This window comes from Nerophis ophidion, linkage group LG02, assembly GCF_033978795.1.
Source record: "Nerophis ophidion isolate RoL-2023_Sa linkage group LG02, RoL_Noph_v1.0, whole genome shotgun sequence".
Lineage (NCBI taxonomy): Eukaryota > Metazoa > Chordata > Actinopteri > Syngnathiformes > Syngnathidae > Nerophis > Nerophis ophidion.
Genome location: NC_084612.1, coordinates 90,323,565 through 90,344,290, shown reverse-complemented (window position 1 = coordinate 90,344,290; position 20,726 = coordinate 90,323,565). Strand labels below are relative to the sequence as shown.

Below are 20,726 nucleotides of genomic sequence, written 5' to 3'. Positions count from 1 at the left end.
TTCTTTTTTTCCCGCCAGGACAGAGAGTAAAACTGCCCGCGCTCTCATTGTTTAGCGGGAAGAGGCGGAGCGTTACATAATTGTGGATCCAATTTTTTTAATCTCTGCAACTTTTGCTTTGAGGCAGCGCTGCAGGTGCAATAATAGATGCTAGGGATGCACCGAAATGAAAATTTGTGGCCGAAGCCGAAGCCGAAAAACCTTTAAACCAATGGTTCCCAAACTTTTGCAGGCTGGCGCCCCCTTGGCTCCCCAGTGAATTCCTAGTGCCCCCCCCCACAGACACATATGGAAACAAACACCTCTTTCTTGATATTTGGTATGCTGCTATTGGAAAAGAGCAATTTACCCTCTCACCTATTCATTTTCTTCCATTTACTCACAGAAAATGGTGGCGGACGTGATCTAAGGCACGCCACCCTCGCCACCCACGCAATGACACACGCGCGAACACGCATATATGCACATACACACACACACACACACAGGTACAAAGTTATATACATTGGTAACAATATATATCAGTGAATGCACCACCCTAACCAGCTCAACACAACACGGCGCGTTCTGGCGAGTCCCCAATTTCCTGTTGACTTGAACTCAAGATGATGTTGAACGCCAGAATGCGGTTTTTATTATAAGATAAAATTCTGAACATTACAAGCTTGAAATTACAAACCTGAGCTTTTGCTTTTGTAGTCTATGCTGTGGGATCTGACTGGGCCAGAGCGGCGTGTGGTAAGCGGACCCTGATGCGTCGTCCACTGACTCGTCCTGCTGCACGTGGTGTGTACAAATCGTCAAACAATCGTTCGAACTTCTGACTTCGACTTCGGACTGCCGCCCCCCTACCGCCCCCCTACCGCCCCCTTCTTCCTCACCGCCCCCCCAGATCTTTCCACCGCCCACTTTGGGAAACACTGATTTAAACACTTGGCCGAAGGCCGAATACCGAAAAATGAATGCAGTTTTTCACAATTTTTTTTTATATTCATATATATTATATATATATATATATATATTATATTCACGGCGTGGCACAGTGTGAGAGTGGCCGTGCGCAACCCGAGGGTTACTGGTTCAAATCCCACCTAGAACCAACCTCGTCACGTCCGTTGTGTCCTGAGCAAGACACTTCACCCTTGCTCCCTCCATCAGTGTGTGAATGTGTGTGTGAATGTGGAAGTAGTGTCAAAGTGCTTTGAGTACCTTGAAGGTAGAAAAGCGCTATACAAGTACAACCCATTTATTATTTATTTATTTATATTGCATAAATAGCCTAGAATAAATATTTAGACATGTTTTTCAAATAAAGTATTTTTTTTATTGAATATTGACATTTTTTTTAATATTCCAGTAGCCTTTGCTTTTCAAAAAAAGCACAAAGTTTTTCATTTATATTAGGCCTTCAAACAAAACATGCATTCCAAAAAAGTGCATTAAAGTGGATAAACCCACAACAAATGAATTATTGTCCTTTTGGCAAAAGTCTGCTTAGCCACAGTAGATATGCTAATAATGTAAACAGAAGGCTCAGGTAAATCTCAATAAGTGTGTGCTTGTAACCTCATACACTTATACAGGTACACAACATTGTAACCTCATACACTTATACAGGTAGCCTACACAACATTGTAACCTCATACACTTATACAGGTACACAACATTGTAACCTCATACACTTATACAGGTACACAACATTGTAACCTCATACACTTATACAGGTAGCCTACACAACATTGTAACCTCATACACTTATACAGGTACACAACATTGTAACCTCATACACTTATACAGGTACACAACATTGTAACCTCATACACTTATACAGGTACACAACATTGTAACCTCATACACTTATACAGGTACACAACATTGTAACCTCATACACTTATACAGGTAGCCTACACAACAGGCTAATAATGTAAACAGAAGGCTCAAGTAAATCTCAATAAGTGTGTGCTTGTAACCTCATACACTTATACAGGTACACAACAATGTAACCTCATACACTTATACAGGTACACAACATTGTAACCTCATACACTTATACAGGTACACAACATTGTAACCTCATACACTTATACAGGTACACAACATTGTAACCTCATGCACTTATACAGGTACACAACATTGTAACCTCATACACTTATACAGGTACACAACATTGTAACCTCATACACTTATACAGGTACACAACATTGTAACCTCATACACTTATACAGGTACACAACATTGTAACCTCATACACTTATACAGGTACACAACATTGTAACCTCATACACTTATACAGGTAGCCTACACAACAGGCTAATAATGTAAACAGAAGGCTCAAGTAAATCTCAATAAGTGTGTGCTTGTAACCTCATACACTTATACAGGTACACAACAATGTAACCTCATACACTTATACAGGTACACAACATTGTAACCTCATACACTTATACAGGTACACAACATTGTAACCTCATACACTTATACAGGTACACAACATTGTAACCTCATGCACTTATACAGGTACACAACATTGTAACCTCATACACTTATACAGGTACACAACATTGTAACCTCATACACTTATACAGGTAGCCTACACAACAGGCTAATAATGTAAACAGAAGGCTCAAGTAAATCTCAATAAGTGTGTGCTTGTAACCTCATACACTTATACAGGTACACAACATTGTAACCTCATACACTTATACAGGTACACAACATTGTAACCTCATACACTTATACAGGTAGCCTACACAACAGGCTAATAATGTAAACAGAAGGCTCAAGTAAATCTCAATAAGTGTGTGCTTGTAACCTCATACACTTATACAGGTACACAACATTGTAACCTCATACACTTATACAGGTACACAACATATCCCAATGTAACCTCATACACTTATACAGGTACACAACATATCCCAATGTAACCTCATACACTTATACAGGTACACAACAATGTAACCTCATACACTTATACAGGTACACAACATTGTAACCTCATACACTTATACAGGTACACAACATTGTAACCTCATACACTTATACAGGTACACAACAATGTAACCTCATACACTTATACAGGTACACAACAATGTAACCTCATACACTTATACAGGTACACAACAATGTAACCTCATACACTTATACAAGTACACAACATTGTAACCTCATACACTTATACAGGTACACAACAATGTAACCTCATACACTTATACAGGTACACAACATTGTAACCTCATACACTTATACAGGTACACAACAATGTAACCTCATACACTTATACAGGTACACAAGATATCCCAATGTAACCTCATACACTTATACAGGTACACAACAATGTAACCTCATACACTTATACAGGTACACAACATTGTAACCTCATACACTTATACAGGTACACAACATTGTAACCTCATACACTTATACAGGTACACAACAATGTAACCTCATACACTTATACAGGTACACAACAATGTAACCTCATACACTTATACAGGTACACAACATTGTAACCTCATACACTTATACAGGTACACAACAATGTAACCTCATACACTTATACAGGTACACAACATTGTAACCTCATACACTTATACAGGTACACAACAATGTAACCTCATACACTTATACAGGTACACAACATTGTAACCTCATACACTTATACAGGTACACAACAATGTAACCTCATACACTTATACAGGTACACAAGATATCCCAATGTAACCTCATACACTTATACAGGTACACAACATTGTAACCTCATACACTTATACAGGTACACAACAATGTAACCTCATACACTTATACAGGTACACAACATTGTAACCTCATACACTTATACAGGTACACAACATATCCCAATGTAACCTCATACACTTATACAGGTACACAACATTGTAACCTCATACACTTATACAGGTACACAACATTGTAACCTCATACACTTATACAGGTACACAACATTGTAACCTCATACACTTATACAGGTACACAACATATCCCAATGTAACCTCATACACTTATACAGGTACACAACATTGTAACCTCATACACTTATACAGGTACACAACATTGTAACCTCATACACTTATACAGGTACACAACATTGTAACCTCATACACTTATACAGGTACACAACATATCCCAATGTAACAGCACGTTGGTTGATTGCGTCACCGCGTCAAAAAATTGCGTCACACGCCACTATTCGGCCTTGTTTTTAACTCATTCCACCGAAGGCCGAATGTGGCTTTTTTTGCCATATTCGGCCGAATATATTCAGTTACCGATTAATCGCTGCATCCGTAATAGATGCGATTGAGCCTTGAGCCCCTTTTAAAGGCCTCAACGCACCAAAAATGAAAAAAGACAACATGACAAGGAGGCAGAAGACCTTGAGACGGAAACATGTGCTGTGGGGACGCTGCAAACGTACGGCCCAGTAGGTAAAATAACGATAAAATTCTATTACCAAATCAAAGTGCACTCTTAAGGAAGTGTGCCTGGTCTGGGCACGCCTCCAAAACAATACCATCGAGTGCTGTCGTCATAAATTGAGGCGAAGCTCCACTCGGGGGTATTTTTTCTTCCCTTTGTCGGCCATAAACGAGTCCTTTCAACCCGACCTCACATTGTGTCGGAAATGTGGAGACAACGGGCTAAACGTCGTATTTTCATTTTTGTATCCGTCCAAGAAGAGGGTTTTTTTCTTGCCGTCGAGGTCAAGGTGATTTTTTTTTTCTTTCTCCGTTCTCCGTTCTCCACTCCTCTCCCCGCCCCGGTACGCCATCTTAATGGGGTTTGCTGAGTCGGCGTGGTGTAATGCCGTGTCACCCTGATTCACATTCGCGGTCGGCGGGCTCGCTCTCGTCAACCGCGGGAGGTGCCAAGGACGATTTAACGTTGAGTACCGTGAAGTCATTGAGAGACGCCACGCTGGACAAATGGCTCTAAAAGCTTCTCAAATGAGTTATCACTCATGTCCGTGTCTTCTTTGTCAGGGGAGGGGAACAAGAATGACAAGAGAAGCAAACAGCGATGCGCCGAAAGTCTGCTCACAACGTATTAAAGTCATCCCTTGCAACGTATTTGACATTTATACATACATATATATACATATATATATATATATATATATATATGTAGGTGTGGGAAAAATCACAAGACTACTTCATGTCTACAGAACTGTTTCATGAGGGGTTCCCTCAATCATCAGGAGATTTTAATGGAAGCATTCACATACAATGGTTTATATAGAGCACAGAGTGGGTGGGTACAGGCAGGTGTAGGGTGTGGTGATTGGCTCATGTGTTACCTAACCTGTGGCGGCATGTTGAAATGATTTCACTGCGCTTGTTGAGGGATGACAGGTCTGGATGATATATAATAAACAGTTTCTCTTTTAAGCATAGGTTGCATCTTTTATTACCACTGTTGTAAGGTGTGCTGGATGCAAGAATTTGCCATGTTATTGAATATTCAACATTATCGTCTTTGAGGTTCCAAATGTGTTTGCTGAGTTCTGTAGAATTCCGCAAAGTCTGGTTTCTAAAGGAGGCGTTGTGATTATTCCATCTTGTTTTGAACGCTCCTTCGGTTAATCCTACGTACGTGTCGGATGTGTTAATGTCCTTGCGTATTACCTTTGCTTGGTAAACGACTGGTATACGTACGTAGGATTAACTGAAGGAGCGTTCAAAACAAGATGGAATAATCACAACGCCTCCTTTAGAAACCAGACTTTGCAGAATTCTACAGAACTCAGCAAACACATTTGGAACCTCAAAGACAATAATGTTGAATATTCAATAACATGGCAAATTCTTGCATCCAGCACACCTTACAACAGTGGTAATAAAAGATGCAACCTATGCTTAAAAGAAAAACTGTTTATTATATATCATCCAGATCTATCATCCCTCAACAAGCGCAGTGAAATCATTTCAACATGCCGCCACAGACGGAAACACCTCCTAGGTAACACATGAGCCAATCACCACACCCTACACCTGCCTGTACCCACACACTCTGTGCTCTATATAAACCATTGTATGTGAATGCTTCCATTAAAATCTCCTGATGATTGAGGGAACCCCTCATGAAACACTTCTGTAGACATGAAGTAGTCTTGGGATTTTTTCCCACACCTACATATATCGCTCTACCACGGTATCGAACACTATTCTCTGGATAATCCAATCAAGACACAGATATATATATATATATATATATATATATATATATATATATATATATATATACACACACACTAGGGGTGTAATGGTACATGTATTCGTATTGAACCGTTTTGGTACGGGGGTTTCGGTTCGGTGGTGTACCAAACAAGTACACATGTTAGCAGCGACCGGGCTAGGACAACATGTAAAAGCCAGAGCTGGAAGACCCCTTTCTGCCTTGTTAAGATCTCCCATTTGGGAATACTTTGGCTGCGCGATACAACAATGGAGGACGGAGGTTTGCCGACATTGTTCAGCAGCTGCTTCTGACAACACGTCAAACACGTGTTGAACCATTTCTGCTTCCGGCTCGAGGCGCGCAGGGGAGACACTCCTCCAGGGCTGAGGAATTTTCGGGGTCAACACCCTTCACTCTACCCGGCAGTGGGTCTCCACAGCTCTCCCGTCCAAAGGCAAAACCTAGTAACTCACGTCTAGCTGATTTTGAGAAAACTAAAGAAAACCAATCCGTCTTGCTGCTGTCTTACAAAGATCTACAAAGTCATCAAAGGTATAGATGTTTTCTTGAGCTTTCATTTTCTTGCCGATTGAGCCATGGATTGAATCTGCTCTCATGAATGTGTGCCCTTTTCTCCAGATATTTTATCACAATCTCGGGTGGGCCCCATTCTGTGTTTGCATATTGGGCAAGAAGCCGTGTACAGCGTCTAGTTTTTATTTTGACCTCCACAGTTATCTGCCCCAAAAGAGTATGCAAGGGGAAGAATCAAGAACAATACATTTAATGAAGGTGCTTGCAACGTCCTGGGCCAATCTTCCAAATATCCCCTCCTGCCATAATATCACATAATCAGCTTGACCGTCGGCCCCCATTCGTGCAAATGTCTCATTAAAGACAATAAGGCGACTGACAAAGAAGCTCCGATTGGTCCCTTGAGATACTAGGTTTTTCTGTTGTATCCACGCGGTTATGTGGTAGTTGCTAGGTCCTGCCATGCGCGTAACAGCTTACTTACGGAACAAATTACAATATCGCATACACTAATGTAAAGCATATCACCTAGGAACTCCAAAATTATTATCAGCTCAGTTTGGACCAAAATTGAGTTACTGGGTTTTGCCTTTGGACAGGAGAGCTCCGGACTCCAGGGTAAATGAAGAGTTCGGCGATTAGTTGCAAATTATGGCTTTATTGAGGTCTTGCGCACAGCCAATCCAACAAAACACTAGCCACTCCCCACACTCACCTACCGCTGTCTCTCCTTGCTCGCCCACACACTCACCGCACTACTCTCATAACACGTGCTAACCCATTTGAAGCGTCACCACCGCATTCAAGCAGCCTCTCCTCAGCGAGTCAGGCAGGGCTAAAGCAATAACAAATGTTTTTATAGCAGCAGATTTAAGTCCAAATTGCATTAAAAAATAGATTTTGACCCACTTCTATAGTGGAAGAACAATGAGCCCATATATCCTCTTACTGCCAAGTTAGCCAGGCTGGGGGGGAAAAAAAAGTTAATCTGAGGCTGAGTTGACTTGAAACTGTTTAATGTTGCACTTTTTATACGTACGAGAAAAGTTGTGTCATTTTATTTAATCTGAGCCACAACATGAGGCAGTTTAACGTTGATTAACGTGGACCCCGATTTAAACAAGTTGAAAAACTTATCTGATTGATTGAGACTAAAAGTCTCAACGAATCAATCAATCAATCCAAAAAAAATCTCTTTATAAGTAGAAAGGTTTTGTTAAGAAACCATTCTGAGCCTTATCTTATTTAGTTTTTATTTTATATATGTTGACCACATTAACTTTGGCAATGGACCCTGTGTGTATATGTATGTTATGCCATTGTTTACTCAATTTGGGCAATAAATAACCAAAAAATGTATATTGTGTTGTTTTCTTCACACACACACATTTACATACATACATATATATATATATATATATATATACATACATATATATATATACATACATATATACATACATATATACATATATATATACATACATATATATATGTATATATGTATATATATATATATATATATATATATATATATATATATATATATATATATATATATATAATTAGACATGGAGACTGTTTCAACAAACATTTGCCTAAAGAATAGGCTGCTCTGATGAATTAGAACGCAGACTTGAGAGCCAGGCCTTCTCGACCAACATCAGTGTGTGACCTGACCCATGTGCTTTTGGAAGAATGGTGGGAAATTGCTATAAAACACAATCCGCAACCTTGTGGACAGCCTTCCCAGAAGCATTGAAGCTGTAATAGCTGCAAAAGGTGCACTGACATCATAATGTAACCCTATGGGTTAGGAATGGGATGGCACTTCAAGTTCATCCATCCATCCATTTCCTACCGCTTATTCCCTTTTGGGGTCGCGGGGGGCGCTGGCGCCTATCTCAGCTACAATCGGGCGGAAGGCGGGGTACACCCTGGACAAGTCGCCACCTCATCGCAGGGCCAACACAGATAGACAGACAACATTCACACACTAGGGACCATTTAGTGTTGCCAATCAACCTATCCCCAGGTGCATGTCTTTGGAAGTGGGAGGGGCCTATCCACAGGTGCATGTCTTTGGAAGTGGGAGGAAGCCGGAGTACCCGGAGGGAACCCACGCAGTCACGGGGAGAACATGCAAACTCCACACAGAAAGATCCCGAGCCTGGATTTGAACCCAGGACTGCAGGACCTTCGTATTGTGAGGCAGACGCACTAACCCCTCTGCCACCGTGAAGCCCCTATGTGGCCAAATACTTTTGGCAATATAGTGTATGTATATTTATACACATATATGTACATAGATACATACATACAGTATGCATATATAAATACATATGTACATACTATAATATGTGTGTGCGCATATATATGTACAATTATACTCATATGTATATATACATATATGTGTGCATATATGTATATTTATATATGTAGATGTATATATCATATATATATATACACATGTGTGTGCCTAAGTATTTGATTATTTCTACACTTATTTATATATGTGTATATATACACACACATATATGTATATATATATATATATATATATATATACATACGTACACATACATATGTGTGTGTGCCCACATATACATATATGTGCACATATATATGTATGTTTAAACACATGTATGTGTATTTATATATATATATATATATATATATATATATATATATATATATATATATATATATATCCATCCATCCATTTTCTACCGCTTATTCCCTTTCGGGGTCACGGGGGGCGCTGGCGCCTATCTCAGCTATATATATATATATATATATATATATATATATATATATATATATATATATATATATATATACATGCATATGTACATACATATATATATATATACACATGTACATACATGTATGTACATGTGTATATATATATATATGTATGTACATATGCATGTATATATATATATATATATGTATGTACATATGCATGTATATATATATATACAAACACATACACGCGCATGTGTGTGTATGTATATATATATATATATATATATATATATATATATATACATATGTACATACGTATACACATATATATATGTGCGTACATATGCATGTACATATATATGTATGTACATATGCATGTATATGTATATAGAAACACATGTGTGTGTATGTACACATGTGTGTGTATGTATATATATAAATATATATATATATATATATTTATATATATACATACATATGTACATACGTATACATACATATGTGTGTGTGCCCGCATATACATATATGTGCACATATATCTGTATGTTTAAACACATGTATGTGTATTTATATATATATATATACACACATGTACATACATGTATGTACATATATATATATGTATGTACATTTGCATTTATATATTTATACAAACACATACACGCGCATGTGTGTGTATGTATATATGTATATATATATATATATATATATATATATATATACAATATTTGTATATACTGTGTATATATATATATATATATGGATATATATATGGAATGGATATATTTGTGCACCCTTACAAACAATCATATTGTCATAGAGTCCCATTAACGCTGACAACCAGTCTACTTTGTCGACTGGGGGTGTAAACACATGAATGTGACCAACATTATCACGGTTATCATTACAGTCTTAAAACATATATTTTTTTAAATGTATTCCTAGGAAAAAGAAAAAAATAATTAATCAATACATTTTTAAAATCTATGAATCAATTTAGAATCCAGTTGACTAAGAATGGTGATTGGTGGTATTTTTGTGCCGCCCTGGTGTTTCGTGTATATTTTCGGCAGTCTTACCTTGACAGCCACCAGCATCTTGTCTTTGGTGGGACTCAGGTTGTAACACTCGGCCAGGAAGACTTTTCCGAAGGCTCCCTCGCCGAGCTCCCTCTTCAGGATGATGTCTCTGCGCTTGATGTGCTGCACCACTGACATGTCAACAGCAGCCGGGAAGGGAGAGAGGAGGCAGAGAGTGACCTTTTCGCTAGATAAACAACATCGCCACATTCCACTCAACGCACAAAATAAGTCTGCAATGACAAGGCTTTCATAACAGGAGAAAACACATGGGGGGGGGGGGGGGTTGTGGGGGGGGTACCAGGAACAACAACAAGAACCTGCGACCGTAAACAGAATGCAATCAGAGAAGCAGAGGTGCCATTTAAATGTGTTTATGCTAATTTATGTAGCGCATGCCGCAACACGAGGAACTCAGGTGGCTTTGATTGGACCAACACAGGAAGATATTGTTTGGTTGTTTGGGAGTTTTGTGTGTGCAGGGGTAGAAGTAGTCAAGTGAATTATATTTATATAGCGCGTTTTCTCTAGTGACTCAAAGCGCTTTACATAGTGAAACCCAATATCTAAGTTTTACATTCAAACCAGTGTGGGTGGCACTGGGAGCAGGTGGGTAAAGTGTCTTGCCCAAGGACACAACGGCAGGGACTAGGATGGCGGAAGCGGGGATCAAACCTGCAACCCTCAAGTTGCTGGCACGGCCACTCTACCAACCGAGCTATACTGCCCATACATTTTATACCTCTACATAAGTAGAGGAATAAAAAACAAAACCCGACATGTTCTGGATTGTTTGAATAGTGCAGGTGTGTCCAAAGTGCAGCCCGCAGCTAATCGTTTACCGGCCTGCCACACATTTCTGCAAAAATTGCAAAATTGACAGTATTGCAAAAATAAATAAATAAAAAAATTTTAAAAAGCGGAACGGGTACTCCGGCTTCCTCCCACCTCCAAAGACATGCACCTGGGGATAGGCCCCTCCCACCTCCAAAGACATGCACCTGGGGATAGGTTGATTGGCAACACTAAATGGTCCCTAGTGTGTGAATGTTGTCTGTCTATCTGTGTTGGCCCTGCGATGAGGTGGCGACTTGTCCAGGGTGTACCCCGCCTTCCGCCCGATTGTAGCTGAGATAGGCGCCAGCGACCCCAAAAAGGGAATAAGCGGTAGAAAATGGATGGATGGATGGAATGAGGTGAAATCTAATCAGAAAAAGTGGCAATGTTGACACAAAGCTGCCATGCAGGCAGTTTTTTTTTTGTTCCTTTTTTCTTTATTTTGTCCTTTTTTGATCCTGTATGATCAGTGCCAGAGCTTGGTCCGCATTGCTGGCAGTAAGTCGGACACATTTCCAGTGAGGGTTGGACTCCGCCAAGGCTGTCCTTTGTCACCCATTCTGTTCATAACTTTTATGGACAGAATTTCTAGGCGCAGTCAAGGCGTTCCGGTTTGGTGACCGCAGGATTAGGTCTCTGCTTTTTGCAGATGATGTGGTCCTGATGGCTTCATCTGACCGGGATCTTCAGGTCTCACTGGATCGGTTCGCAGCCGAGTGTGAAGCGACCGGAATGAGAATCAGCACCTCCAAGTCCGAGTCCATGGTTCTCGCCCGGAAAAGGGTGGAGTGCCATCTCCGGGTTGGGGAGGAGACCCTGCCCCAAGTGGAGGAGTTCAAGTACCTAGGAGTCTTGTTCACGAGTGAGGGAAGAGTGGATCGTGAGATCGACAGGCGGATCGGTGCGGCGTCTTCAGTAATGCGGACGTTGTACCGATCCGTTGTGGTGAAGAAGGAGCTGAGCCGGAAGGCAAAGCTCTCAATTTACCGGTCGATCTACGTTCCCATCCTCACCTATGGTCATGAGCTTTGGGTCATGACTGAAAGGACAAGATCACGGGTACAAGCGGCCCAAATGAGTTTGGGTCTCTCCCTTAGAGATAGGGTGAGAAGCTCTGCCATCCGGGAGGAACTCAAAGTAAAGTCTCTGCTCCTTCACATCGAGAGGAACCAGATGAGGTGGTTCGGGCATCTGGTCAGGATGCCACCCGAACGCCTCCCTAGGGAGGTGTTTAGGGCACGTCCAGCTGGTAGGAGGCCACGGGGAAGACCCAGGACACGTTGGGAAGACTATGTCTCCCGGCTGGCCTGGGAACGCCTCGGGATCCCCCGGGAAGAGCTAGACGAAGTGGCTGGAGATAGGGAAGTCTGGGCTTCCCTGCTTAGGCTGCTGCCCCCGCGACCCGACCTCGGATAAGCGGAAGATGGATGGATGGATGCTTGTGTTATCAATAAACACCTTTAACGTGTTAACAAAAACGTCTCTTTGATAAATAATGAAATATAAATGATATATATGAATGAGGTAGATTCCTTCGACTCGGTCAATTGAAAAGTAGCTCACCTGCAGAAAAAGTGTGGGCACGCCTGCCTTAGAGTTATATGTGAGACATGCTAACTAATACCGGCATTGTAATTTTAGCATGCGGTTGCCATCGGCAACCCGCGGCTCTACAGCCGCTTTTTCCAAAATGTATGAAAATGGAAAAAATATATATTTTTGTTTTATTAAGCTTTTTTAGACCAGTTGATCTGCCGTTTCTTTTCTTTTTCTTCTATGTCCCACTCTCCCTTGTGGAGGGGGTCCGGTCCGATCCGGTGGCCATGTACTGCTCGCCTGTGTATCGGCTGGGGACATCTCTGCGCTGCTGATCCGCCTCCGCTTGGGATGGTTTCCTGCTGGCTCCACTGTGAACGGGACTCTCGCTGCTGTGTTGGATCCGCTTTGGACTGGACTCTCGCGACTGTGTTGGATCCATTATGGATTGAACTTTCACAGTATCATGTTAGACCCGCTCCACATCCATTGCTTTCCTCCTCTCCAAGGTTCTCATAGTCATCATTGTCACCGACGTCCCACTGGGTGTGAGTTTTCCTTGCCCTTATGTGGGCCTACCGAGGATGTCGTAGTGGTTTGTGCAGCCCTTTGAGACACTAGTGATTTAGGGCTATATAAGTAAACATTGATTGATTGATTGATTGAATGTAGACACATAGAATCATCATACTGCTGTGATTATATGCATCAAGTGTTCATTCAAAGCTAAGGCAAAATATCGAGATATATATCGTGATATGGCCTAAAAATATTGAGATATTAAAAAAAGGCCATAGAAAGACATGTTTTATGCCACCCCATTTGTCTCATTTTGTCCACCAAATGTTTTATACTGTGCATGAATGCACAAAGGTGAGCTTTGTTGATGTTATCGACTTGTGTAAAGTTCTAATCGCGCTGAATGAACTCCTAATCATCCAGACATTTAAATAACTAACTCGGGATTTTTTTCACATTTGGTAACCGGCCACCCATGTCTTTTTCAGATGCCAGTTAGCTGAAAGTCGACAAAGGCGCTAACATTTTTTTTTAAACGGCGTCAAACTGAAAGATCCTTGACGGACACGAGTGACAAGTGACGGGATGTCACCCCGGGCGCGCCGTGAGGATGTCTTCAGCTTTCCTAAATAGCTGACGTCTCCCCCTGTGATGGACGACAACGCCGCCGTGAGTCACAAAAGTGCGTCAGAGCGTGCAGATGGGAGGAAGGATAGAGATTTGGGGAAGTTTACTCCGAAATAAACCCAGCGACGTGGCTAAACGCGACATTAAAGGGATTATGAGGTATTCACTGGGGCTGCTTTTCTCATATTCTTCACAGCATTCTGCAGGCAAAGATCCTCCGTATGACAAGAGCCAGCTTCCGTTTGGAAGGAACTTACTGCAAAAGTGCAGGTCAAAGATCCTCTATAGGACAGGAGCACTTTATTTTCCTCCACGTCGCAAAGCCTTTTTTTTTTTTCCAAAAGGAGGTCATCCGACAACGCCGCTCTCTCATTATAAACGTCCCCTTGTGGCGCCTCAATGCCGCCAATAAAGCAGGCAGAGATTTGCTGCCCCGGCTGCTTTATTTGGAGCTTCCAATTGTTGGGAGTCGAAGTCGGATTAAAAAGAAAAAAAAAAAAAGAAAAAGGACGTTTGGCGCAGTTTTGACAACCTCATTTATTTTTGTCGTCTATGCAGGATGAAAATAACGGAAATAGGCGACTTAAGACGGCACAAGAGTGACCAGAAGATAATTTTTTTTTAAAAGTGGCCTAGTGGTTAGAGTGTGCGGCCTGAGATGGGGAGGTTGTGAGTTCAAACCCCGGCCGAGTCACACCAAAGACTATAAAAATGGGAGCCATTACCTCCCTGCTTGGCACTCAGCATCAAGGGGTTGGAATTGGGGGTTAAAGGGGAACATGATCACAATTTCAAAAGGGTTAAAAACAATAAAAAATCAGTTCCCAGTGGCTTGTTGTATTTTTTGAAGTTTTTTTCAAAATTTTACCGGTCTCGGAATATCCCTAAATAAAGCTTTAAAGTGCCTTATTTTCGCTATCTTCGAAACCACTATCCATTTCCCTGTGACGTCACACAGTGCTGCCAATGTAAACAAACAATGGGAATACCACAGCAAGATATAGCGACATTAGCTCGGATTCAAACTCGGATTTCAGCGACTTAAGCGATGCAACAGATTACGCATGTATTGAAACGGATGGATGGAGTATGAAAATATTGAAGCTATTGACGCTAATCATAGCCATAGCATGGCCGAATAGCTGCGTTAGCATCGCCAGTAAAATGTGCGGACCAAACGATCAGGACTTTCGCATCTTTTGACACTGGAGCAACTTAAATCCGTCGATTGGTAAGTGTTTGTTTCGCATTAAATGTGGGTGGAAGGAAACGTAATATAGTTGCAAATGCATCTGCAGGTTATCCATACATCTCTGTGCCATGTCTGCTTTAGCACCGCCGGTAAATAGCATGTTAGCATCGATAGCTGGCAGTCAACATCAACAAAACTCACCTTTGTGATTTCGTTGACTTTATCGTTGCAAATGCATCTGCAGGTTATCCATACATCTCTGTGCCATGTCTGCATCGCCGGTAAAATGTGGAGACACTTTGATACATTCACTGGGGGTCTGGCGGCAGACACTTTGGCATCTTGGGGCCAGTGGTGCAACTTGAATCCCTCCCTGTTAGTGTTGTTACACCCTCCGACAACACACCCACCAGGCATGATGTCTCCAAGGTTACAAAAAATAGTAAAAAAAAAACGGAAAATAACAGAGCTGAGACCCGGTGTTTGTAATGTGTTGAAAATGAAAATGGTGGGTGTGTTACCTCGGCGACGTCACATTCTGACGTCATCGCCTCCAGCGCGATAAACAGAAAGGCGTTTAATTCGCCAAAATTCACCCATTTAGAGTTCGGAAATCAATTAAAAAAATAGATGGTCTTTTTTCTGCACCATCAAGGTATATATTGACACTTACATAGGTCTGCTGATAATGTTCCCATTTAAATAACCAAAATGTATTCCCGGGTGCAGCCACCGCTGCTGCTCACTGCTCCCCTCACGAGGTACATAGGGGCGGCATGGCGTAGTGGGTAGAGGGTTGCAGGTTCGCTTCCCACCTATTGACATCCCAAAAATCGTTGCCGTTGTGTCCTTGGGCAGGACACTTCACCCTTGCCCCCGGTGCCGCTCACACTGGTGAATGAATGATGAATGAATGATAGGTGGTGGTCGGAGGGGCCGTAGCTTACCACCACCAGGTGTGAATGAATGATGGGTTCCAACTTCTCTGTGAGCGCTTTGAGTATATAACAATAGAAAAGCGCGATATAAATCTAATCCATTATTATTATTATTATTATTATATACCAAACAAACATTTTTGTGTACCGTTACACCCCTACAACTTAGTCAATTGACCAAAAGTGTATTTATTAAACAGTTATTAAGCAGTGGCACAAACATTCATGTCATTTCCGGAACAGAAACTGCAAAATTGTCAAAGACATTTTTAAAACAAGCTATTAGTGCACTTTTGTGCATGATGTCACTAAGTTGACATATCAAAACAACACTATATTAAATTGCAGTTTTTCTACAGAACGCCACTACAATAGTTTAAAACAAATAAAGTGCACTTTTGTGCATGATGTCACTAAGATGACATATCAAAACAACACTATATTAAATTGCAGTTTTTCTACAGAACGCCACTACAATAGTTTAAAACAAATAAAGTGCACTTTTGTGCATGATGTCACTAAGATGACATATCAAAACAACACTATATTAAATTGCAGTTTTTCTACAGAACGCCACTACAATAGTTTAAAACAAATAAAGTGCACTTTTGTGCATGATGTCACTAAGTTGACATATCAAAACAACACTATATTAAAGTGCAGTTTTTGTACAGAACGCCACTACAATAGTTTAAAACAAATAAAGTGCACTTTTGTGCATGATGTCACTAAGTTGACATATCAAAACAACACTATATTAAGGTGCAGTTTTTGTACAGAACGCCACTACAATAGTTTAAAACAAATAAAGTGCATCAGTCCATCTTAGGTGAGCTTGGGCCCAGCGAAGGCGGCGGTGTTTCAGGATGTTGTTGATAAATGGGTTTGGCTTTGCATAGTAGAGTTTCAACTTGCACTTAAAGATGTAGCGACCAACTGTAGTTATTGAAAGTGGTTTTATAAAGTGTTCCTGAGCCCATGTGGTGATATCCTTTATACACTGATGTTGGTTTTTGATGCAATACCGCCTGAGGGATCAAAGGTCCGTAATATCATGGCTTACGTGCAGTGATTTCTCCAGATTCTCTGAACTTTTTGATGATTTTACAGACCGTTGATGGTAAAATCCCTAAATTCCTTGCAATAGCTCGTTGAGAAATGTTGTTCTAAAACTGTTCAACAATTAGCTTACCAAGTGGTGACCCTCACCCCATCCTTGTTTGTGAATTACTTAGCATTTCATGGAAGCTGCTTTTATACCCAATCATGGCACCCACCTGTTCCCAATTAGCTTGCACACCTGTGGGATGTCCCATATAAGTGTTTGATGAGCATTCCTCAACTTTATCAGTATTTATTGCCACCTTTCTCAGCTTCTTCGTCACGTGTTGCTGGCATCAAATTCTAAAGTTAATGATTATTTGCACAAAAAAAAAATAGTTATCAGTTTGAACATGAAATATGTTGTCTTTGTAGCATATTCAACTGAATATGGGTTGAAAATTATTTGCAAATCATTGTATTCTGTTTATATTTACATCTAACACACTTTCACATCTCATATGGAAACAGGGTTTGTGATAGGTACATGTGTTTTGCAATGGAGGTTTTTTTCCCACTCCAGACTGGGCCCCCTTAGGAGCCCAGTCTAGATTGCATTTTACCTTTTTCCCATCAGTGTTTCTGTTCTGTAACCCTGTACACTGTTTGTTTGTCTGATTTTGAATGGGTTTGTGCTGAAAACAAAGTTTTGTTGTACTTGTGCAAGACAAAGACCTATCATACCCATAAAGGCGGATGAATTGTAGTAGACACGTTATGAAAAGACCCAATAAAGCATTCATGTTTACACCTCCTTTGCATGACCGAATAAGCGAGGGCGTCGCTAAGAAGTCCTCATTATTACGGCGCGTTCTGACGAGCCCACTCCGCCATGTTTGAGCAGCTAAATGGGCTCTCCGTCAAACGGCGAGACACTCGTGTCACTTTGCTTCCTTCCAGCCGAGCAATTTCGCCACTGGATCTGGCAACTCTCAAAGCCATTTTCAACTTTATTTAACTTTTATTCCAGGCGGGAGCCAAGCGGCGCCGCTGCTGATAAATGATCCCGAACGGGCCGGAAAGGACGTGAGTGACGGTGCAGACAGCAAAGAACATTCTGTACCTGTCAATCAAACATGCAGCTGACTCATTGCCTGGTGTTTATGAAGCACTTCATCCAGCCGTAATACTAAAAACAGCAGCTTCACTGAAGAGTCTGAATCAGGGCTGCCAAGGGCCAAAGTGATAATGTGCTAATCATTCACGTGCCAAACGGCGATTTTTACCGTCCAACAGCACCATGAATTGATTAAAATGAAATTAAACAATGGATGTCCGCTAACTTTTTGCAACTCAACGCCAAAAAAACGGAAATGCTGATTATCGGTCCTGCTAGACACTGACCTCTATTTAATAATACAACTCTAACTTTTGACAACCAAACAATAAAACAAGGCGACTCGATAAACAATCTGGGTATTATCTTTGACCCAACTCTCTCCTTTGACCCACACATTAAAAGCGTTACTAAAACGGCCTTCTTTCATCTCCGTAATATCGCTAAAATTCGCTCCATTTTGTCCACTAAAGACGCTGAGATCATTATCCATGCGTTTGTTACGTTTCGCCTCGATTACTGTAACGTATTATTTTCGGGTCTCCCCATGTCTAGCATTAAAAGATTACAGTTGGTACAAAATGTGGCTGCTAGACTTTTGACAAGAACAAGAAAGTTTGATCACATTACACCTGTACTGTATATACCTTTATATACATATATACATACATATATACCTATACTGTATATACCTTTATATACATATATACATACATATATACCTATACTGTATATACCTTTATATACATATATACATACATATATACCTATACTGTATATACCTTTATATACATACATATATACCTGTACTGGCTCACCTGCACTGGCTTCCTGTGCACTTAAGATGTGACTTTAAGGTTTTACTACTTACGTATAAAATACTACACGGTCTAGCTCCATCCTATCTTGCCGATTGTATTGTACCATATGTCCCGGCAAGAAATCTGCCTTCAAAGGACTCCGGCTTATTAGTGATTCCCAAAGCCCAAAAAAAGTCTGCGGGCTATAGAGCGTTTTCCCTTCGGGCTCCAGTACTCTGGAATGCCCTCCCGGTAACAGTTCGAGATGCCACCTCAGTAGAAGCATTTAAGTCTCACCTTAAAACTCATCTGTATACTCTAGCCTTTAAATAGACCTCCTTTTTAGACCAGTTGATCTGCCGTTTCTTTTCTTTTTCTCCTATGTCCCACTTTCCCTTGTGGAGGGGGTCCGGTCCGATCCGGTGGCCATGTACTGCTCACCTGTGTATCGGCTGGGGACATCTCTGCGCTGCTGATCCGCCTCCGCTTGGGATGGTTTCCTGCTGGCTCCGCTGTGAACGGGACTCTCGCTGCTGTGTTGGATCCGCTTTGGACTGGACTCTCGATGGATCCATTATGGATTGAACTTTCACAGTATCATGTTAGACCCGCTCCACATCCATTGCTTTCCTCCTCTCCAAGGTTCTCATAGTCATCATTGTCACCGATGTCCCACTGGGTGTGAGTTTTCCTTGCCCTTATGTGGGCCTACCGAGGATGTCGTAGTGGTTTGTGCAGCCCTTTGAGACACTAGTGATTTAGGGCTATATAAGTAAACATTGATTGATTGATTGATTTTATTTTTCAATAAGTCTCTCAGTTGTTTTCCAGCAATTGTATTTCCAGCCCCAACCCCGTCTCTCCTCCTGGCTGCTGCTTATAACAGAGCGACAGGTGATTAGATAACAAGGCCCATGTGGGGGTTCTACGCACCTGTCGCTGCAGGCCCGCAGGCCACTCCCCCTCCACAGTTAGCTTCAGAATCACAATGTAATATAAAAAAATAAGAGACCTGTTATACTCTAGAAATGTTGGTCTTACTTAAAAATGCACGCGTTTAGTTGTGTTCAGTGTTAAAAAAAAATATTATATGGCTCTTACATTTGAAAATATTTGGCTTTTCGGCTCTCTCAGCCAAAAAGGTTCCTGACCCCTGCCCTAGGAATCATTTTTGGTGATTTAACCCCCCAATTCCAACCCTTGATGCTGAGTGCATAGTCCTTGGTATGACTCGGCTGGGGTTTGAACTCAGAACCTACCGCCCTGAGACTTGCAATGTAAAGATTTTCCGATTATTTTCACGCTAGCTATTAGCTATGACGCCTTCGGCTCCATGCTACATATTTTCGACGTCAACTTACATGTTATTGACTTGTGAACTTTCTGTTTGACAGACAGCGACTTCGCTGCTCCGAACATTTTCTCGCCGACTTGTTTTATTCAGGCGTCCGCTTGTCGCGCCTCGTTTCATACGCTAACCTTTACTCCCCCGCGCTGGCGAAGATGACGCGGCTCCCAGTGCACCTGAGAAGAAAACATTCTCCTCTGAGGAAGAGATTTAGT

General features: G+C 41.2%; 1 protein-coding gene across 2 annotated transcripts in view; it reads right to left on the bottom strand.

Moving 5' to 3' along the window:
* Window positions 1-20,726, bottom strand: part of LOC133548228 (NT-3 growth factor receptor-like) — a 598,415-nt gene that overhangs the window by 86,271 nt on the left and 491,418 nt on the right. For both annotated transcript variants that reach the window (XM_061893541.1, XM_061893542.1), the window contains one exon: window positions 10,557-10,687. In XM_061893541.1, the coding sequence (XP_061749525.1) occupies window positions 10,557-10,687 (131 nt within the window). The remainder of the gene's footprint in view (window positions 1-10,556; window positions 10,688-20,726) is intronic.